The sequence below is a fragment of the Pseudonaja textilis genome, chromosome 2, assembly GCF_049901715.1.
Source record: "Pseudonaja textilis isolate UNSWEBS1 chromosome 2, rPseTex1.2, whole genome shotgun sequence".
Taxonomy (NCBI): Eukaryota; Metazoa; Chordata; class Lepidosauria; order Squamata; family Elapidae; genus Pseudonaja; species Pseudonaja textilis.
In genome coordinates, this window is record NC_141991.1 from 101,699,591 (window position 1) to 101,723,335 (window position 23,745).

At 38.9% G+C, this 23,745-nt stretch overlaps 1 protein-coding gene across 1 annotated transcript; it reads left to right on the plus strand.

Annotated features, from left to right (window-relative positions):
- Positions 1-321: 321 nt before the first annotated feature.
- Positions 322-20,978, plus strand: TEKT3 (tektin 3). The gene is made up of 8 exons (XM_026701708.2): positions 322-420; positions 5,522-6,129; positions 7,585-7,668; positions 11,236-11,306; positions 13,051-13,194; positions 14,571-14,793; positions 17,297-17,451; positions 20,592-20,978. The coding sequence occupies exons 2-8, from the start codon at positions 5,551-5,553 to the stop codon at positions 20,806-20,808; spliced, it is 1,473 nt and encodes a 490-aa protein (XP_026557493.1). The 5' UTR covers positions 322-420; positions 5,522-5,550; the 3' UTR covers positions 20,809-20,978.
- The last annotated feature ends 2,767 nt before the right edge of the window (positions 20,979-23,745 follow it).

Genomic DNA, 23,745 nt, shown 5'->3' on the forward strand with positions numbered 1-23,745 from the left:
CATGAGCTGTGCAATCTTACATCCCATGGAAGGATGGGCACCATTGCACACTTACTACCCCCACACATATGCAGTTAATAGCTCATGCAAAGTAATGATCTTTTCAGAACCCTTTTTTTCCCCTTCCCCTGCCAGTTTTTCTTTCTCTGCCCTTCCTTCTTTACCAGACAGAGAATAGAGTTACTAAGCAGCAAGTGAGTCCTTAACAACCTCTCTCCTCTGCCCCTCCCCTTTCCTTCTACTCTCCTTTTAACCAATGGCACGGACCTGAAAAGATGTATGTCACAATGTGAGAGGGTGGGATAGAAGCCTAGTGTGGGAGGGAAGAACAGTAGAGACACTGGCCACTGTATGAACAGCAACCTGTGGATCCAGGAAGGTGTTTTTTCCCATCCCTTCCTTAGCACCATCTGCAGATAGGTGAGTAGCAGCTACTCTGGCTTCTCTGAAGGCCTCTCTTGGCACCAGGGAGGCAGCATCTCTCAAGGAACACCCAGCAATCGTTGTACATACTAATCTTTTAGGTAGAGTGTCTTACTTGTCTGTCCTTCAAGGTGAATAAGCAGAAAGAAAAGACAGGCACAGGGCAATTCACTCTCTTTGCACTCATGGCTTCTTAGGAAATGAGTCTTTGGATTGATCCATGGAAAGTGAAACCATAGGGGCAAGTTAAGATAAGAGAATATCCTTCTGCTCCTTGCCTACTTCCTAAAATTAATCCACTGCACAAAGCCAAGTACCCACGAAAACTTAAGAAAACAAATATATATACTGTAAGTACTGTAAGATCCCATGGGATGCGAAAGAGAAAGAGGAGAAAGCAGACAGGTGGAGTATGGGAAAAAGTTTAGGAGGAAAACAGAATTTGAATAATAGCAATATACAATATACCAGTATTAATAATATCCTAAAATGTTTACAAATTATGTAAATTTTACTTCTAATTTATTCACATTGATCTGAAAGTTAAGGCAGAGATGTGGGATTGAAAGATCAAGGATACCGATAACATTTGTGGTTGGAAAGTGATGCCATAAGATGGTTAACACTTTGCTCTCTACAATATTCCGCTCCCAAATCCTTTCTATAAACTTCATTTTGTGAAATGGGGTGTAATTTATTCATAATAGTAATGGGGGGTGGAAAGCAAGCCTCTGAATATCACTTCTCAACAGAAATACAGTATAAACCTGCTAAGTATCTTGTCTTAATTTGTAATTATGAGACCCAAATGCCCCAGGCTTCAGTTCTAGCAACTGTTCTGGAATGTTTATTTAACAGACCTTTTGTCATCTGACCCAATGGGAATAAATCAGTGCATCTGAATTTAAAACGCACTTAGATTTACCAAACGGAAAGAAGATAATTGATTTCCTTATTACAGGGGCATTTTTTTCTCTCAACCATTTGCTGTAGTTTGTAATAAAAAGCTATTGGGCAATTTGGTGCATATAATTATATTTCCAAAAATAGATATAAAATAACTCAAGTCTGATTGCTGTGTAAAATTATGCATTATTTAAACATTACTTACTCATGGATATTAAAGATAAGAAAATATACTACGATAGTAGTAGTAATAATGGTAGTGGTAGTAATCACAATATGGCTATCATTGTTTAGACTTCCTGAACTAATCCTAACCCTAACAAATAATTATAAGCACAGTGTGAGAAACAGTATGAGATAATGCACAATATAGGTCTGAATGAAAACAGTATCTGCTGTGAGCTCCATCCAGTCGCTCTGACTCTACCCTGAATTAAGGGATTACAAGTTATAATTATAAAACGATCTGAGTGAAAATTTCTGTAGATGAGCACAGGTTAGAGTTTGCTTAGCAGAGCAGTGGGAAAGCCTTTTTATCCTCTGCTCCAAACTCAGCTTTTCTTGTGTAGCTTTCTATGTACTTTATTCAAGAACATGGCTTTTAAACAAGTTTGACAGCACAAAATGTCACATGGCCCACAAGTTTAGGCTATGTGGAAGCTTCTGAACGTGCTTGCTAGAATTTGCTTAAAAAGCTTCTTTGACAGACTCTTTTTTCATTTGTTTGATTTATTCTTTTGGGGGCTAGTATTGTTGATAATACTATAAAGTCCCTGCATTTTTCTTGGCAAGATTTTGGAACTGGTTTGCCATTGCCTCCTTCCTAAGGCTGAGGGAGAGTGACTGGCCCATGGTCACCCATTACTGTATACCAAACTGGCTGACAAGGTCTGCCAGGTCTGGGTATATTAAGAGTAGGGTTCCCCCCGCCCTCAAGCTCCTATGTTCAGATAGGCTTATTTTCAGCTGAAAATATCATATTGGTTATCAAATAAGAGATCTGAAATTCCATACCCGTATCCATTCACACAAAAACAGAAACATCACATGTATATTTATTCTTCTCCTTTTCTATTCTTCTTTCTTTTTTTATGTTGAATAAAATTGGCAGAAGAAAGGAGAAATTTCCCCTTTTCCACCAAGTACCTCCTTTTCAGGATGTTGGTTAATCACGCTATGGGAAATTTGACCAGAGTTGTTGAGAGAGAGGGAAACTTCACTCCCCCCCCATTCTCTCACACATAAACCCCATACACGAAGAAATTCCTGTTGAAGATGCATGATTTCTTGCTATGCTTTGTGAGAAAGCAGCAATGAAGCTCAGCAACAGGTCAGGGGGAAAAAACAAGCAATGCTCCCTATCTTAATTTTTTAATTCTACAGGATAAATACACTGGTGCCCATTGAGTCCAATGAAAAAGCGATGGATTTGGGTATTGTCAAAAAGGAGGCATTGTATTTCAAATACTTTCACAAGATTATTAATTAAATATCAATTACTGTAGTGCAATTATAATAAAGGCAAATGTGTGTTAGAATGGCAGTAAAGAAAATCTAACATGGAACATAAGGGGGTTAATAAGCCCTATGAGGACCCTGTGGGACAATGCCCACTTTCAGCTGCCATCTTTGGTTTTATTTCATTTCTGTTCCTGCAGCTGCAGTAAAGTTTCATCAGCTCAGGAGAATCTTCTGTATTTGTTACTGGACTGTGTATTATGTACATTAGATGGCCAGGAATATTAGGTTTCCAGCAGACAATAAGCCTAACTGAATAGGACAATGGACTGATTTAGCTTGTGGTTATTTGAACCAACAATCTTCCTTATGACTGTTGTCTCCAAGATAAGCTTTCAATACTATTTCAAATGTGTTACTACTCTGATTCTAAAAAGACACTGTCAAAGAACTGACCTTGGGTGATCTTTTATCTTAAGGTTACTGGCTACACACCACTGATATTCACATATTCAATTGCAGGGTGAAACAAAATATTTGCTTTACCTACAGGCAATTGACCACATTATGTTCTCTTTAATTTCTTATTGAGTAATTATTTATTTGTCTGACAGCACTTTAGGTGTGTGATCAATTCATACAAGAGTTAGATTAGGATTGAGGATTGGGTTAAATTAGAAAATAGATGGTTATTAGTATTAGAAGGTTTTGATCTCCAACTTGGCTGGCATGCCTTCATGTGGGATGGAAAATCTCAACAACATTCATATTTCCAAAGGCACCATGTAAGAAATGTGTTGTTCAATATCTGGGGAAAGATTTTAAAAAAAACACTACCCAAAGGTTCCATTGTGGCTATCTACATTGGAAGCAGTCACACATCCAAATGTATTGTATTATGAAAATATTGTCAGGTATAAAGATTTATTATATGACATTGGAGAGCTTAAAAATAGGAACCAAATACAAATTCAAGGAAAGGAGATAGCATGGTGGCCCTTTGCACAAATAAAAAAGATAGAGAACAATTTGGCTTTAATATGACCCCACAAGAATTAGATAAAATATGGATAGGAGAGGAAAAGAAAACAATTAGTAAAACATATAAATATCTTTTGGAATACAAATTAAAAGAAGAAACGGTCACAGAATCTATGATGATTTGGGCCAAAAACGTGGGTTATAGTATTGAATTAGTTAAGTGGGAACACATTTGGCAAACAAATTACAAATTAACCATGTCAGTCTCGTATAAAGAAAACTTATATAAAATGGTTCATCGCTGGCACCTACCTCCTGCAAGACTGGCTAAGATGTTCCCCAACCTACCACCCAACTGTTGGAAATGTAACTACGCACAAGGAACATATTTTCAGATGTGGTGGACTTGCCCATGTGCTCAGAAATTTTGGAGAAATATTAGAAATTGGATTTTAAATATAACAAAACAAAATTTAAAACTTGAACCCTAAATCTTTCTGGTAAGTATGATAGATTCAAACATGGAGAAAAAATATTAATATTTGATTTTGTACATCATAACTGCGGCCAGAATAACCTATGCACAAAAGGAAACTGTCTTCCATCCCTTCAGAGGATACGGTTATTAAAAAATACATGAATGCACTGAGATGGATAGCCTAACCAAACTGTTAAAAAAGTTACTATTATGAAACATGGACATTTGATATGATTGGTTAAAGAAAAGGTAATATTTGATATTTGGATAAGTTATGGAAATGACAGAAGACGTGCATTTAATCATAAACTATATAGAGAAATTAAAACATTAAAAGAACAAAAGAGTTATTGTAGCAAGGCAGATCACGTCAATGATAAAGATAAAGAAAAAAAAATTAACCATTGCTCAATATATGCTGTAAAATGTATATATGTATGTATGTATACACACACACACACACACACACACACACATATTGATTTGTCTGTTTTAAATGTATGTCAAATAAATGTTTTTTTCTAGAATAAAAAAATATTTTTTTAAAAAAAAGTTAGATTAGAATTATGGTTCCCTAGGCTACTCAGTACATTTCATAGTTAAACCCTGGATTTGAACTTGAATTTCTCACATTTAAATCTAATATTCAATCCATTTCTTCTCAGAAACGCTAAAATAGTAGGCAAAAAACTGGCAATGAGTCTGGAACAATGGCTCCTTTCTTCACATCTCATAATCAGTAAAGTCACACATCAATTAAACATTTTTTTCAATAAAAATTCTGAAATTGTCTAAAAATGAAGGTTCAGTATGAAATTGGCACATGCTTATGCAGCCATAAGGATTTATATGGAGTTGGACTTTTCAATGACTCATCTGAAAGAACAGCAAATGAGTTGAGACATTATTAAGAGAATCATAATGAATTACGATGTGATATTCGTATAGGGCAAGTTAGTTTGGGGTATTTTGTTGTTGTTATAGCAGTCTACTATGACTATCTGCTTATTAGTGGGCCAATATTATAAGAGCATGAGAGATCTATTTATAATATAAAATGCTATATATCGTAATCAGCAATTATTAGATTTGTCTGCAATGGAAATCTAAGCTTAACAATAATTCCTTTAAAGAACAAATCATTGCTTAACCTTTTCATGATAGTCAAGGATCAATTGCATGTGGTGAGCAGCATTTGCCAACTAGGTTTTGAGTTTATTGTGTTTGTTACTAAGTGGGACTTTCTTGCATGCATGCTTTCTTTTGTTGGTGCAGGATACGTGACTGGATAGATTTTTGTCAAAATGGAGCTCGTAGGCTCTACCTTGACGGCCACATATGCCCATCCAAGACCAACACCATCAAATTTTCTGCCGGCTATCAGCACCATGGCATCAAGTTATAAGAATCGATTCCCTCATTATTCTTTAACCCACAGCCTAAGCCTTCCTTGGAGACCTAGCACTTACTATAAAGTTGCTGCTATCACTCCGACTTTAGCACCATTTTCCAAGAGTTCTCAGGGAGTCACCCCAAGCAACATGCTCCCCTTTGTGTCCAACAGAACAGCACTCTTTAATAGGTACTCTCCTGATGATTGGTACAGATCAAATCTGACCAACTACAAGGATTCAGAAGCATCACGGCACAATGCTGAGAAAATGAGAGTGGATACTTCCCGGATGATCCAGGATAAGGATCAACAGACAAGGAAAACCCAAACAGAAACAACCAAAAATATAGGAGAGCGAGTCAATGATATTATATTTTGGAAAACAGAGCTCAACCATGAAATAGACGGAATGATTGGAGAGACAAATGCTCTTACAGAAATGAAAAAGCGTCTAGAAAGAGGATTGGTAGAAACTGAAGGGCCCCTTCAGGTAAACCGATCAATTCCATTGATAATACATTTGATATTTCAGTGATGTTACTTGCTCTGGTTCAGCTGTTTAAATGCCTTCTTAGGGTCCAGTAAAGTTATTTTAGATTACTTGGCAGCAGCCCAGATATTTTATGTATTTCTCCTAATAATTTCCTCTTAGTTTTGTTGATACTAACAGTCCAGTAGGAATCAAATCAATTGTGTTCTTACTCATTTTTTAACTTCAGTTTGAGGGGGGGGGGTGGAATCAGTATCAATGAATTAATTTTTTTCTTTTGGCAGATCAATAAACTGCTTTAATTCAGATAAATCATCATGCATTTTGCCATGTAGAAAATTTAGCAAACAATAATGTTATACCACTCCATAAAAAGTAACTAGAAATAGTAGGTTAAGCAAATAGTAAGTTAAGTTTTTTTCTGATTTAAAAACAACTATTTTTCCTCAGTGTTTGATAAGTAGGTGAATACAAACTGAAACCTGCAATGTAGAAATAATTATCTCCAGATCATTATTCTTCCCTTCTCTATTTTATTTTTATCCCTTTCATTTTCTCCCTACATCATACATTCCATGTTTACTAAGTTGTTCAATCATCACCCTTGTATGGAGTGACCCTTCCTTCCTTCCTTCCTTCCTTCCTTCCTTCCTTCCTTCCTTCCTTCCTTCCTTCCTTCCTTCCTTCCTTCCTTCCTTCCTTCCTCTCGCCCTCCCTCCATCTTGTCAGTATTGTGTATGTATGTATGCATAAATATTAAATATCTAAATAAATGGATAAATTAAAACATATTTCAATTTTTTATCCCACTCCTGTTGTTTGTTGGAACAACCCTAAGTCAATGTTTGCTACTAGCTTGTGTGATTTTGTGTGAAATGGTCAAATAAAGATTTTAAGTTCTAAAGGAAAGAACTTGGAAAAAACACATTAGACCAGGGGTGTCAAACTCAATGCCTGCAGACTTGATCCCGCCCATGTGGGGAGGTGCTTAGATCTGGCCCACAGGGCTGACCTGGCAACAGCAAGGGACCAGCCCACAGTGCCTCTGCCAGCAAAGATGGAGCTCGGGAGGGCTGTGCATGGAAGCCGTCCATGCAGGAAGCCGTCGCAGCTGAAAACAGAGCTCAGGAGCCTGTTTTCACTGACAGAGCACTTGAGCCACCATAGGCGCCCCTGACATGAGTGACATCACACTGGCCATGCCCACCCTGGTCACACCCACTGCAGCCCCCCAAGGTCATCCACAACCCTGATGCGGCCCTCGATGAAATTGAGTTTGACACTGCTGCATTAGACAGATAGGAAGGTCATACTTATCACTGAAAGGACATATAGGTGTCACAGAAGAATACCTTTTTCAACATGCAACATACTTTACAATCCTGGAACACATTTAGCACATTTTAAAAAATATTTCAACATAGAGATACAGAATAACTTTTTTCCCCTTATTAGGTAGCCCAGGAATGCCTCCTTCACCGAGAGAAGAGAATGGGAATTGATCTTGTTCATGATGATGTTGAAAAGCAATTGTTGACAGTAAGCTCATTTATTACCTGAAAAAGGAAACTGCTTGTTTGTATCCTGCCTTAATATTTTTTTAAACAATTCAAGCTAATGAACATATCCAACATACCTCCCACCTTGTATTTTCCCCATAACAATCCTGTGAGTAGATCGGGCTAAGAGAGACTGAATGTCTCAAATGCACCAATGTGTGCCTGTCTGAGTTTCATTTAGAGTGTAACTTTGCACAAATTGCTTGTCTTCAGATATATATTGGGCAATTATGAAAGAAAGTAAGTAAATATAGATGTAAATAAATGACAGCTTATGAAAAGAAAACAATGTAAGAGATGCTTTATTCATGTTTCAAATACAATTAGTAGAGGAAAGCAATCGGTTTAAGAATCATTCTTTGATTTTAAAAAAGTCATAGAAACACTGTGCTTGGAATACTTACTATTCTTTACACTATTTAATAAGTTCTTTCTTCTGGTCTCTCAGTAGTTTCTGGATATTATAGAAGTCAGGAAATGTCCCAGCAAACATTTCGCATATCTCATTGCTATCTTGGATTTGCCTCTTGGCTCAGTCTTCCTTTGTACATCCTGCCTCTTGGCCTTTCTTTTTTTGTGCTTCCCGCTCTCAAGTGTTTACTTCTTCAGCAGCTTCATTCCCCCACTATCAAGGTTCCTTATTATGAGAACTGCCGGCTGTAAATCTTGATGCTCCTCACACTCTTGACCTTTCCATTTTTGAAAATTATTAAAGTTGGGCTGATAGGATTTGAACTTCCATTTATAAGCTTCCATTGGTTCTAGTATTTTGGGATAATACTGAGCCCAGGCTCTAGGTCACAAAATTCTCCATGTAAAGCTGACCCCAACCCCCGTCACACATTAAGAGCTATAATCTGCGTAGAATTTTTGCCACTGTTCTTTTTCAAAGATCATTCATGAAAAAAAAAAATCTCATGAGACCCAGGAACTTCTGGATAAACCCATTACATTATCCATTTTACACACACACATATATATTTAAAAAACTCCAAAACATAATACCTGTTGTTAATGCCATCAACTTACTTCCCAAAGCAATCTAGAGAATGCTTTTATGCAAAAGAAAGTTGGATTTTTAATGGGGAAGTGGGGCTTGAAAAAATTAAGTCCTTGACAATTGTGCATCCCTTGCCTATTGCCTGGACCAAAGGCAAGTGGATATCAACATTGTAGAGAAATGTTTCAGGAAATTAAATCAAAACAAAATGATATTTGGGTCAGTGGGGATATGTGACTGACAAGTGGAGCAGTGGTGGGATTCAAAAACTTTTATTACCGGTTCTGTGGGCATGGCTTGGTGGGTTTGGCATGGCTTGATGGACATGGCAGGAAAAGGATACTGTAAAATCCCCATTCCCACCCCACTCTACTAACCTGCTTTCCAGTTCCGTTCTCCTGTGCAGGGCAACAAAAAAAGACCCAGCTGATCAGTTGGGACTTGGGAGGCAGATGGGGGCAGGGCCAATCAGAGGTGGTATTTGCTGATTCTCTGAACTACTCAAAATTTCCACTATTGTTTCTGCAGAACTGGTCAGAACCTACTGAATACCACCTCTGAAGTAGAGGTAAGAAAGAAGAGTTTGTGGGACTAGAATCTACCATAGTGTATGGGTCAAAAACTCCACAGCCTACTTTGCATGATCATCTTATATATCAGCCTCAGGCTTATTTAAATTTAGAAAATTTAAGTGAAAATTAAATATTAAATAGAATAGAATAGAATAGAGTAGAGTAGAGTAGAGTAGAAAAGAATAGAATAGAATAGAATAGAACTCTTTATTGGCCAAGTGTGATTGGACACACAAGTTATCTGTCTTGGTGCAAATGCACTCAGTGTACATAAAAGAAAAGATCATTCATCGAGTCGAGAATCATGATAGTCATAGGGTACATTAAGCAATCAAATCATACTGGGAAACAGTTAATATAAATCATAAGGATACAAGCAACAAAGTTACAGTCCTACAATCACAAATGGGAGGAGATGGATGATAAGGAGTGATGAGAAAATTAATAGTAATAGTAGTGCAGACTTTGTAAATAGTTGGACAGTGTTGAGGGAATTATTTGTTTAGCAGAGTGATGGCATTCGGGGAAAAAACTGTGTCTAGTTGTTCTGGTGTGCAGTGCCCTATAGTGTCGTTTTGAGGGTAGGAGTTGAAACAATTTATGTCCGGGGTGTGAGGGGTCTGTAAATATTTTCAGAGCCCTCTTTTTGACTCATGCAGTATACAGGTCCTCGATGGAAGGCAGGTTGGTAATTGTTTTTTCTGTAGTCCTAATTATCCTCTGAAGTCTGTGTCTGTCCTGTTGGATTACAGAACCAAACCAGACAGTTATAGAGGTGCAGATGACAGACTCAGTAATTCCTCTATAGAACTGAATCAGCAGCTCTTTGGGCAATTTGAACTTTCTGAGTTGGCTCAGAAAGAACATTCTTTGTTGTGTTTTTTTGATGATGTTTTTGATGTTAGGTGTCCATTTTAGGTCTTGTAATATGGTAATACCTAGAAACCTTAACCTAGATATTCAAATATTCAAATCTTTATATAATGGGATAAGATTTAGGACTAAAATGGATGTTTTAAATGTGTTAGAATATGTTTTTTAAAACATATATTGTTGCAAAATTGTTGTCTTAAGTCTTACAATGAGAAAACATATATACTTGGCATCTTACAGAAACCAAACTAGCTCTCAGCCTTCAAAGTAGCACAAACAGGACACCAAAACCATGAGTAGATGAGAATATTACCTTTAGTAGTAAGGCTATAGAAACCGAATCTTGCAAATTTGAAACTATTTCCCCTCTCCCCTACCTTTCCTTTCCAGAGAACTAGGAAGGATCCTTTTTGAGATGCTTTCTCTACCTCCATCCCTCCGTTGCACTCAGATTTTGTTAATCAGACCATTGTCTGGGCCAGAAGTGGTATTCAGCAAGTTCTGGAGAACTGGTAGCAGAAATTTTCAGTAGTTTGGAGAACCGGCAAATACCACCTCTGACTGGAGATTTTACAGTATCCTTCCTCTGCCATGCCTACCAAGCCATGCCTACAGAACCGGTAGTAAAAAAAAATTGAATCCCACCACTGGTCTAGGCCAAGGGTCTTCAAACTTAGCAAGATTAAGACTTGTGCACTTCAACTCCCAGAATTCCTGAGCTAACATGACTGGAGGAGGAATTCTGGGAGTTGGTCCACAAGTCTTAAAGCTGTCAAGTTTGAAGACCCCTGGTTTAGGCTGAAATTCTTCCTCTGGTCTCTTAAAATTATTCTCACAACATTTTACAGAAGCTGTCAAAACAAGGTTGAAATCTTAATCCTGCCAAGTCTAATAATATCCAAAGTCATGTCGTTTGCAAGCCCCTAGGAATGGTTACCCTGAGTCTGAAAGAAAAAATCTGTCCTGGAGGACTAGAAATCTTCCACTTTGAACAAATGTCAAAGAGGACAAATAGGGGTGTTTTTCAAAATTTATAATTCTGATCATTTTTACTAATCCCTAGAAATTTATGACAGGGTTTTTGTTTTTGTAACTTGACCAGGAGGTTGATGTAATCCATTCATGCCAAGAGAGAATGAGAAGACATGTGGATAAGGCAATGGCCCAGCTTGCGTAAGAAAACATTTAATCTCAACTTTCTTTAAAAGGGCCTTAGAAATAAATTCTGATGTGACCACCTGATCAATTTTCTCCATAGCACAGCTTGAGGGTGAGAATCATTTCTTATACTGTATGGATGGCTTTCTTCTCTAGCAAGGTCAGAAAGAAACCAAATGTCTAGGAGTCATAAAACTGGATTTGAACCATACCGTATTGGTAAAAGACACATAGGTAAATGTTGGAGATCTTAGAAAGGTACTTGACGTCTCAAGGACTGACAGCAATGTCCATTATTAGCAAGTGCCAATCTGTTTTCAATCCTTGTTGATGTCATAAAGTCAAGATAAAAGAAAGGACTGGGGGCTCATGGCTATTTATAACTCCTTTTCCTCCTCTCCATGGAAATGATTTGGGAAAATCTGAATAAATTTCCCCTTTTCAATTTTGGATCAGCATTGAGAGCCTTGTGTGGATTCAGTCTAAGCCTTTTGTCTGGATAGTCAGCGTCTAGAAATTCATTTTTAGTTATCTGAAGTGAAGCTCTAGCCAGACAATCAAAACTCCCTGAAAATTGAGAAGACAATGTTAGCTGAAGAAGGCTTGATTTGCTTTTATATGAATAATAAGCAAAAGCCTCTGAATGATACAAATCTGTGATAAAAATTGGGTTTCTGACTGCCCAGAAATTTCTGCTAACATTCACTTAGAGGTGAGTAGAATGCACAGAGATCTTCCCCAAAATGGGAAAGTCAGAGATGTGGATGAGGGTAGGAATTGAGAGTGGATCCTAGTAAAGCATTCAACCAACCAACACACTTTCTTCTAAATAACAACACATGGCCCATAGGGCAAATATACAATCTGTGCAAGAGAAATCCAGCACTATAAAAACTCTAGCTCTTAAGAGTAGAATATATGTGCATCATGTATCCACTGAAAATGGCCAGGGAGACTGAGCAAAAATGGTCCAGTTCTGTTGGGTCCGGCGATTGCCCTGGAGGAGAGGGAAAATAACTGTCTCTTTTTTTAAAAAAGGCAGCACTACCCCCTACTCACAGTGATTCATACCTTAGCTAGCTCTGAGTTGGATTACTGTAATGTCCTATATATGGAATTTTTCCTTGATGAACATTCAGGCACTGCAACAGATTCAGAACGCAGCAACATGGGTGGTTTGGAACATTTCACAATATATACTGTATCATTTTCTTCTGTGGGCTGCATTGGATTTGAGCTTGTGAAATTCAGGGTGTTCATTGTCACCAATGAAACTCTACACAGAGAACTAAGCTTTTTGTAAGACCTCCTATCTCCATGTGTGTCTGCATGCCCTAGCAAAATCCATGGGATGGTCATGCTCCTTTCTTTTAGGATTCCTAGACAGTGCCATTCTCATGCGATCTAGGAGTCATGACTTCTCTGTCATAGTGTTTGCCTTATGGAACATGGCCCTGGAGATCCAGACAGCCCTGACCCTGTTGATCTTTCCATTATGTGCTCAGTTGTTCTCCCATGGATGAGCACGGTTGGTTGGTTGGTTTTGTTTACTTCTAGCCTTTGGATTATAATGATTTTTAGACTTTGCACATGTGTAGATGTGCGCAGGCATGTGTATGCATGCGCATGTGTATATTCTGCTTTTGTTTTAAACCCTCAGTTTGCCACTGTAATGAGATAAAGGAGTTTAAGAAGCCCAATGATTTTCCTTGCAAAAGTTATAATCCTAGTTTACTCTTTCACCCTCATTTCACTACAGAGCTGATAGGTCAGCCCAGCATGAGATGGAGAAAGATTTGAGTGACAAGCAATCAGCTCACCGAATTGATGACAAATGTCACCATCTCAGGAACACATCTGATGGCATCGGCTATTTTCGAGGTGTAGAACGGTTTGATGCTACGTAAGTGTTGAATGGAGACTACCACCTTCATTTTTAAGGGAACCAGTGACGGTGGTTAAACTGTTGGAGACATAAACCACAGAAATTCAGACCTGCCATTCAATAGATGACTCTGAATTATTCAGTCTCTCTTAGCTACTTCACAGGATTGATGACAAAATAAAATGAGGGGAGATTATTTTGTATACTGCCTTCAGTGGCATGCATCCCCTTTTGTTTATTACAGAAACTTGTGGATTATTTCCTTGAATTCTGTTTTAGCTGAAGTTACAACTGATGCAAAGTTGAAATGTCTGTGATTTTATAAATGAGTCTCTTATTTATATAAGTCTACAATACAAAGCTCCCTTTGTGCAACCCCCAGGGATATAAAGGAGCATAAACATCACTTTTTCAGAAAAGTAACTTATTTGCATATGATTGCCCATCCTTTGATGATTTCATAGTTAATGCTTATTGTACCCTATGACCATCATTAAGTGTTGTACCTTATAATTCTTGACAAATTTATCTTTTCTTTTATGTATACTGACAGTATTTGCACCAAGACAAATTCCTTGTGTGTCCAACCACACTTGGCCAATAAAGAATTCTACTCTATTCTATCTATGCCTCTTATTTGATGCTATTACTTTTTCTCTCCAGTGCCAAATAGTGTGTCTGAGGTGACATTTGTTCCTCACCTGATGCTTTACTCAATAGAAGTGCATTAAGAGCACAGTGTGGCTGGGGAACTCTAACTTTCAAGCAGGCCAGTTCACTAGATCATCTTGCTCCTCCAAAGCTCCCATCTCTCCTTTAGCACTGCCAGTTGCCCTGCCCTTGGCACCAGAACCAGAAGTGCCCTCCACTGATTCCATTCGTAATATCAGATTGTTCTCACAAAATGGACCAGAAAAATTTCCCCTCCAGTCAGAAAGTTGGAACAATCCACTATAAAATGCTTCTTCATGCTCATTTAAGAATATCCAGAATGCTAAACAGTATGTAAGGCGATGATTACTGAATTATACCTCCCCTTCCATTTTTAAAAAGCTATATACGTGGTGAACAAATTAATATTTGTGGAGGAGGCTAGATTTTGGCAGGCTTGAATACAACACCAGCATTTCTGACTGCAGTTATACTTAAATTTCTTGCATGCACAGATCTCCTCCTCTTTCACTCCTTCTCTCCCCTCCCTTTTCTTTCTCGCTTAGGAGAAAAATAGTTAAGGCATGCTTAAAAATGGGATGTCCAAACACCACAGATGGAATTATTAAACAGTTCAAATGTTGCAAACATAACTGGAACACCTTTATATCCAGAATTAGTTTCAAGGAAGAGCCGCATATACTATTTACAACTTTCCGTGTTTGTCTCTTCTGCCTTCCCAGGGTTTCAGTGCCAGAATCCTGGGCCAAATTTACTGATGATAACATTCTGCGCTCCCAGAGTGAGCGGGCTGCCTCTTCCAAACTCAGGGATGATATTGAAACTTTGCTTGTGGTGACTGCCAATGAGATGTGGAACCAATTTAACCGAGCAAATGTTGCCTTTACTAACCGCATCTCTGAAACTGCTGATGCCAAAAATAAGATTCAGACCCATCTGGCTAAGGTGAGATCTGCAATAGTGGGGAATATCTGTAGCTCGGGTGTAGGATGAGGATGAAGATTCATTCTCCAAGCTTGTGGGTTGGTTTCTGAATGTTTTGTAACCAGGTTAGGTAACATCTCCAGTGGAGTTTAGGGAGTTCTCTAAACTTTGTTACCTAGCCTGGAAACAAAACATTCGGAAAGCAACCCACAAACTTGGAGAATGAACCTTCACCCTCATAAGGTGAGATCAATTTCCCAAAATCAATTGGGAGGGAGCCAAATTCATTTTATGACCATATGATTCACTTAACAAATGCAATGATTTGCTTAACAACTGTGTCAGAAAGGTGGTAAAATGAGGCATGACTCACTTAATATCTGCCTTGCTTAGAAATTTCGTTGTGGTCAAATATCAAGGACTACCTGTACATTAATTACCACATTCTCAGTAATTTTCACATTTCAGAATTTCAGAGTTGCTCCGTGGTTTTCCTAAGCAGCCTTCCCTTTTTAAAATAATTTTATTAACTTTACAATGACAAGTTAACACTTTAATCACCACTGGCCGCTCCCTGCAGAAAAGGTTTGCTACAGCTGAGAGAGCTGATTGTCATTTTCACTTTTTTTTTTCTGAGTGAAGAATCTGGAATGGCATTCCTTTTCCCACATTTATTAGGGCATAGTGAGGGAGGGGAAAGTCACTAGAGATTTGAGTTAGCCTATGCCCTGAAAAAAAGATTCTCTCTTTCTCACAAGATGATAGAGTAAACTAGAATCTCTCTGGAGACTTTACTGGATTGTCAACAATTTCCACAGGCCACATGTTTCCCTAGTACAACTATTCTTTGCAATTGTGAGGGCATTCTTGCATGTTTGACACACTCTTAATTCTCTCTCTTTCGTGATTTCTGAGAGGCAAAGGACATGGGTTCTTTTTTTTTTTCCTTCCCCGCTTCCCCAGGCCCCCTTCATAAATACAAAATCTCTATTCAAAATTACAGTTGTTCAGGCTTGGATCTAGTCCAGGGATGTCAAACTCGGTTTCACTGAGGGCCACATCAGGGTTGTGTTTGACCCCGGAGGGCTGTGGGGTGGATGGGCATGGACCAGAAATGGGGATGGGGGTGGCCATAGTGGGCTTAGCCCTGGTGGGCATGATGCATGACTCATGTCGGGGGTACCTGTGGTGGCCAAATGCTAAGGCAGGACTTCCCTGAGACCCTCCCTCTCATTATAATCCCCTTCCTTCCTTCCTTCCTTCCTTCCTTCCTTCCTTCCTTCCTTCCTTCCTTCCTTCCTTCCTTCCTTTCCTTTCCTTTCCTTTCCTTTCCTTTCCTTTCCTTTTCTTTTTTCCCTTCCCTCTTCCTTCTCCTTTCTTCTTCCTTCCCATCTTTCCTTATTTTTCCTTCCTTGCTCTCTTCCCATCTTCCCTTCTTTTTCTTTGTCTTTCCTCTTTCCCTTTCTCCTTTCCTGCCCCTTCTTGCCCACTCAAATGCAGAAGGGGAAACATTTCTCTTTTTGTTTTGTTTTTAGTTTGCTTTGATAGCCCTCTGCCAGTGAAAACAGAGCATGGAGGGCTACACGTGCCCTCCCTGAGGTCCACTTTCACTGGCAGAGGGCTGCAGGAGGCTGTCGCAGCTGAAAGTGGAGTGCAGGGAGGCTGCAGATGGGCCCCCCAAGCTCAATTTTCACTGGCAGAGGGCTGCAGGAGTCTGTCTAGCTGAAAATGGAACACCCCACCCCCCCCAAGCTCCGTTTTTGTTGGCAGAGGCAACAGTCATTTGCTGTTTCCAGGCTGGCCCTGCGGACCAGATCTAACCAGCCCACAGGCCGGATCAGCCCACAGGCCTTGAGTTTGACAATCCTGATCTAGTCTAACAGTAGTAACTACAGAGAGCAGCATAAGGGGATGTAACTTTCCCCTACTTGCAATGACTACCCTCTCCCCTTTCACTGTAGAATAGCCCTTTGATGAAAGCTTTTTGTTGGGGTAGCCCCATGAAATATTAGATGCTCCTTGAAAATAGGCTTGGACCCACAGATGCATAGCCAAAAGCATGACCACCTAGTTTTTTTTCCAGAAAAGATAGAGATGTATTTATTGCAATATCACGAATACCAGTCCTTGGTCTTTCCCAGAATGTACAACTTTTGGAGGGATGGGAGCAGCATCTGGACTGCTGTTCTGTCAATTGAACTTGGGTGAGGCATTTGTCAAGCCAAGCATTGGCCAGGGCCTGGCAAAATGAGATTTGAATTTCATTTCAAGATCTGGTTATTGACTTTAATGATCAGTTGCTTTATGTATTCAATCATTTCCCTGTGTTTTGGCTTTAAAAATTAACAATCTAGTGGCAAAAAAGGTGATGATTGATTTAATGTAGCAGTCACTAGCTGGATTCATGTTATCTTATAGAACTAAGATGCAGTTGGGGCTGGGGAACTAATACAGTCCTTACTAAAGACACATATCAATATCATATTGATTTTCTAACCCTTCCCCTTATTTTTCCAAATTGTAGGTTCTTCAAGAAATCTTTGATACAGAGATGACCATAGAAGCTATTCGGAAGGCTATTCGGGAAAAAGGATCTTCTCTGAAAGTTGCCCAGACTCGCCTGGATGAGCGTACACGTCGACCTAATGTAGAACTTTGCCGAGATTATGCCCAGTTACGGTAAGAGAAATCAAGATCCTCTATCTTTTTTATTGGAAGAAGGGAAGAAGGAAGGAAAGGAGGGAGAGAAGGGAAGGGAAAGGAGAAGGGAGAAAGGAGAAAGGAGAAAGGGAAGGGAAGGAAAAAAATAGAGAAATAAAAAGTGTTTATAAACAGCAAAGCTGGCAGACCTTTGGAAAGGAGTCTTAATCAGGCCATACTACTGTATGTATGTATGTATGTATGTATGTAATTTATATTATCTGATTAAGAGCTTCTCTCCAGATTTATCCCACGTTATTTGCTACCTGATCCCTTTCACTGAGGTTCAACAGGCATGAAGCCTAGAGCTTTCTTCACGTAAAGCATATACAGTTCCACAGTGGTTCAATTTTCCCCCGTATCACATTCTCAATCTTCTCTGTTTTCCATGCACAAGCTTGCAGACTTAGAGACTGTTCAGGGATACAGTTTGATGAAGTACACTAATCAACCAGCCACAGAACAATACATTCTTAGGGCAAAAAGGGGTTGAATTTTTTTCTTTGTTCTGGAGCATAATGTTCTGAAGAAATGCCCCTGTAAAAAAAATCCAGAATCCTCTGAAATACAGGGCCCCATGCTCTATTGTGGCTTCAGATCCTATGAATATCCCTCAGTATAATTTTAGGGACCTACCAGAATCAACCACACATCTTCTGCGTTGTTGGTTTCCTGATGTAAAAAAGAACCCTACCAATGGTATCTGTAATACTTAATGCATATTTTTTGCAGAACAATCTCCTCCAACCTGTTCTCAGTACTATCTGGAGATTATGGGAACTATAGTCCCATACATCTTAAGGGCAGAAAGGGAAGGCTACTACTAACCTGGCCCATGACCAAGCTAAACATTATACCAGTTTGGAGCAAAGAGCCCGTGGAACAAATACAGAGATGGTGACCAATTTGGGACCCCAAAATCAACCGGGCATTCAGTCTTTAAAAAAAAACAGTCAACTGCAGAGCCAGCATGCACCGATACAGAAACCATAGCATAGTTTCTTGGCAAGATTTTGAAAGTGAGTTTCCATTGCCTTCCTGCTAGAATACAGTGACAGAGGCTGGCTCCCAGCCATCCAGTTGGCTTTGTACCCAGGGTGGGACTAGAACTCAATAGTCTTCATATTTCTAGCCTGATGCTATACCAAACTGGCTCATAGGGAAACCTTTGGATGAAAGCAAAGAGTTAGGGAAATCTAACTCTTTGCTGCCATTTTGTTGCCGGCTGGATTGATGCAGTCAGATTTGATAGCTCTGGTGTTGAGGCTGATATTACTCCTCCTGTAAGCATCAGAACTGACATTCTTCCCTGACAGCAATTTGGACATCGTAAAAAAGTCTCCTCCCTTGAATATAGCCACCCTGAAGTCTAATATTGCAATGAGGAGGATGGGGGAAGGACTTAAGTAGCAGGCTTGACTTGGAGCCCATGAGAACTTTTCTTTTATCCCTTGGAACCACCTAGGATAGCATCCCCCAACCTTTTGCACCCCAAGGACCAGTTCTGTGGAGAAAGCTTTTTCTGCAGAGTGGAGGGGGTGGTGGTTTTGTATGCTGTCTGCATCCAGTGAACGGGGCTTCGTTTGTTTGCATGGCCCAGATGCTGGCATGCTGCCAGTCCATGGCTGGGGGTCAGGGACCACTGACCTAGGAAACTGAATAAAGAGAAGTTGGGACAGTTTTGCTTAGCCCTTTCCATGTCTGTTTTTAATAACTTTTTCTAATTTGCACATATATTTAACCTTTTAGATTCATGTATAACACTAATTCAGTTCATTCAATTAGCAGTCAGTGAGAGTTTGATTTTCTATTTAAGAGCTAATTTTCTTATTCTAACTTTACAATTAAACTTTGCGCAGTATGAATCAGATGTAAACTCTGAACCAAAATAAAATAGAAATATGCCCAAATTTTTATCTTGGTCACAATTAACAAGCTACTAGTATCCATAATATCTAAGTGTAATTGACTTAGTCTGACTCTTAATTTTTTTTTCAAAGGCCAAAACCTAATAGTTAGCTAGCTTACTCTGCATTTCTGACTGAATAGAATTTGTGAATGAACTATCAGTCATTTATGGACCAGCTGGTTCTCTTTAGGAGCGATGGTAAAGAAAGTCCTTCCTTGTGCACACTTCCTCTGAACTCCTGGTATCAGCTACAACAGGCAGCAGGAAACAACACTAAGCATAATGCTTGCTTAACATTTCATGGAGATTCTAGTTTCCTTTTTCAGTTTGGCTCACTAGCTAGAAATCTACTTTCACCTTAGAGTGCCTTTTGAAAGCATCTGTTCTGCTTTTTCTTCATCCTTCAGATATTCAGGGTAAAGAGTTGCCCAGTCACTTGAATTGACATGAAAGAGGGAAAAAAATGACATGTGAGAACACTAGTATGCAAACAGGAAACCACAATTTTCCATTCTTTTCTCATTTTCTCCCTAAGTAGTGCTGCTTTGTCACACTGAAGCTTTCTCTGACAATTTTGTTTCATTGATTTCATGGCGGGGGAGAATAACTCTTATGCCATTGAGTGCAATAAATGGTCAATTTATTGGGGAAGCTTCCTTGTGAAAAGCTAACATGCTGAGCAAAAACATTATTGGGTTTTGTAGGATTTATTGCATGGCTGTTTACCCAATAAATAATATATAAATACAAATATTTTGTATTGAATAATAACAATGATAAAGGCTTTTCAAAGCATTTTTTTAATTTGTAAAAGTTTGCAGCTTTCCTTAATCTGGAGATTTATGGATTCAGCTTTCTTTAACTCACACTGTAGAGAAAGTGAACTCCTTGAGAAAATGTCACCTATTGCAAACTTTTTGGAATTTAATGCATGTAACCCAATTCAGTATTTTTGAAATATAACTTCTGTGTGTGTGTGTGGTGTGTGTGTGTGTGTGTGTATTAACAGAATGCATCATTTGGTGTCACTTCAAAATATATGCCTATTTCCAATGCACCTCATTTTATCTATTTTTCCTATTTCTGAACCACTTCTTTCCCCCAGCAAATACACTAGTCTTTTGTGTCAATTTTGACAAGAAAAGAAGGTGAAAAGCCTAAAGCATGAAAATAATGTATTAATACCCTTTTCTGCTTTCTTCCCACTTAGCCTTGTGAATGAAGTATATGAAATTGATGATACAATCCAGGGACTGCAACAGAGGTTGAGAGATGCTGAAGATGTTCTCCAGGCACTGCTTCACACCAAAGCCAATCTGGAACATGAGCTTGCTGTCAAAGCCAATTCACTTTTCATTGACCAGGAGAAATGTATGGGGATGAGGAAGACTTTCCCTAACACACTGAGGCTAGTGGGGTACACATAGATGGGTGCTGACTTCAAAGAAATTTGGGAACTATGGACTTGACTTAGTAATAAAGTGTGTCTAGGGGAGGTTTGCTTTGTTGCACTTTTATGAAGTTTTTATTTCTGAACACATGATTATATTTTCATATATTAAAAGTTTATCTGCATAGGAATACAGCTTTTCCTACATGGTGTGTCTAGTGTATTTTCTTCTGTTCTAGGTGGATATTCTCCTTTAGTACACATTTGCTGTAGACATCTCAGTGGCACACAGTCCAATTTTAATGATATTGATCACAGCTCAGATGTACTTACCACTTATAATTGAATATGGAATGATGTCATATGTTCTGGCTGAATAGGAGGAACTGTATGGAAACAAAAGGGGAAAGGCAGCATACTGTGTTTCTCTCTGGTGAAATTGGAATTTGATTGTTTTAAATCCCCTATCCATCAGTTTAAGGGATAGATTGCCTGAAGAAGGCAAACTAAAATCAGTTCTCTATTTTCTCCACTCAAGCAAATGATTTCTTCTGATCCTGGTTATGCATCTTCAATCCCGACTCAGCTTTTAGAGTGATAATTTATTCTTACTAGCTCAGTATATAGTTGTAAACATTTCAAAATGGGAATTCTTCCATTCCACAGTTGTAACTCAGTGGAAAAAGGAATAACCCAGAGGAAACTCAAGTAAGTAATAGTCATTGTGTGCCTTTTTTTTTTTTTTTTTGGGGGGATGTGGGAACTTCAAAATGGATTATTGAATATTCTTTTAAAAAAACTTCTCAATTTTTCCTTTTCAAAGTTATTAGACTTATCCAATTATTGTCTTTCCTCTGAGGCAGAGGTTTGGCTCTAAGGTAAATTTAATAAAGTATCAATTGGATTCCTCACAGGAACATTTTTATACCAGATACAGTATGTTGGTATAATCAAGGGGGGGGGTACCTTGGAAAGGAACTGAAGATAAAGCAAATCCTTCAGTCAGTGGGATTCAAAAAATTTTACTACTGGTTCTGTGGGCATGGCTTGGTGGGCGTGCTGTGGCTTGGTGGGTGTGGCAGGGGAAGGATACTGTAAAGTCTCCATTCTGACCCACTCCAGGGGAAGGGTACTACAAAATCCCCATTCGCTCCAAACTCCTGGGGGGAGGCTACTGCAAAATCCCATTCCCTCCCCACCCCACTAACCTGCTTTCCAGCTCTGTTCTCCTGTGCAGGGCAACAAAAGAAGACCCAGGTGATCAGCTGGAACTCAGGAGGCAGAGAACAGGTGAGGGTGGGGCCAGTCAGAGGTGGTATTCTCCAAATTACTCAAAATTTCTGCTACCGATTCTCCAGAACTGGTCAGAACCTGCTGAATACTACCTCTGCCTTCAGTCCTATATAGAAGAAACATTTTCTGTAAAAGTCTGCAAACACAGTTTTTTGAAGAAGTGGGCTGCAGTTATTGTGGTAGATTTAGAGAGATAAATTGAAAGCTCAGAGACATCCACTTATAAAACAGCTCTCTATAATTAAAAATCTGTACAATAATTACCCACAAATCTCCATGATCCCAGATTGGTGTATAATTACCATATCATTCCACATTACATATCTGAAGAATGGTGTCATGAGCACAGATAACAATGGGATATTTCTTTGCCATCCCACCTCCCAAATCCATGAAAAGTCTTCCTGTTTCTTGATATTTAAACGGATTTTAAGATGCACATCTCATGTTATTTCTGTACATCAAAGTCAGTTCTCCTTTTAATGATACCACAAAGCTTTACAAAAAGAAAGAGTCTACTGACAAAAGTGACAGATCAAGGTTCCGTGGATAAATTCTGAATGCAGTAGTAGACAACAGGACCTTTCCTCATCTTCTGATTATCTTTAACTTAAATCTAATTTAATCAACATTCAGTAAGAGTCAGTAGAAAGATCTTAATCTGAAATTTCCACGTCATGGAAGTCCTGTTCCACAATAAACAATAGCAAGTAAACATGCAAAATAAAATTTAAAAATAATCTAAAACAGAGTTCCCTGACTTTTCCACCTTTGTGGACCAGTGAGGGGGGAGAGAGGCGTGGTTCCACACTTGCCTGCTACTTCCCCATGGCCCGGTTCCACAAGGCTCAAGGCCCGGTAGTGCGTCCCAGACTGGAGGTTGGTGACCGCTGATCTAAACCACCTTTCTTTGGAAAATAAATTCCAGCTGTCTTACATAACAGAAAAGGGGAAATTGTACAAACTTATTTTGGGAGATAAAAAATCCAAAGCATTGGTGCCCCATTGAAAAAAGCCCTGCTTCTTAGAGGCATGAATCCATTAACACACTGAATTTATTTTCCATCCTTACAGCCATGACTTTTTTTTTAAAAAAAGAGAGGCTTCAACAAGTTCGAGAAAAGGATACTGGCTTGGTTACCCAGCCAGAAAATCTCCCTGGTTTCCCCCACCCATATTCTCCCAATAATAGACAGGCACAATCCATGTCCATCACTTTAAGTTCCTCAAGTGATTCTGTACCATACATCAAGCCTAAAATACAGGTGAAATAATTGATGGATGAATATCATGGGAATAAGGATTTCAGGGTACACAGCATGCCTATCTGGTAAACTAAGTTTGATGCTCTACAATATAAAGAGGCTGCCAGACTGGGAAAAAGATATGTGATAATATATCTCAAATCCAGTGAGGTCTGAGATATATCTCTTGTGTGATGATATATCTCAGATCCAGGGTGTACTTGACGTACCAGGTGGTATACTGTGTATTTCCTGATATGACTATCTCCCTTAGTGGAAGAAGCTTAATACTGCATTGATGCAGAGCCCAGGATATGTATCCACATTCTAGATCTTGTGCAGCAACCTATAAGAATGAAGATTTCTATTTTTTTTTCTCAAAGTGGGAATATTCTCTTTGATGCGAAGGTGGTTCTTCACAGAAAATGTTAGGCGTG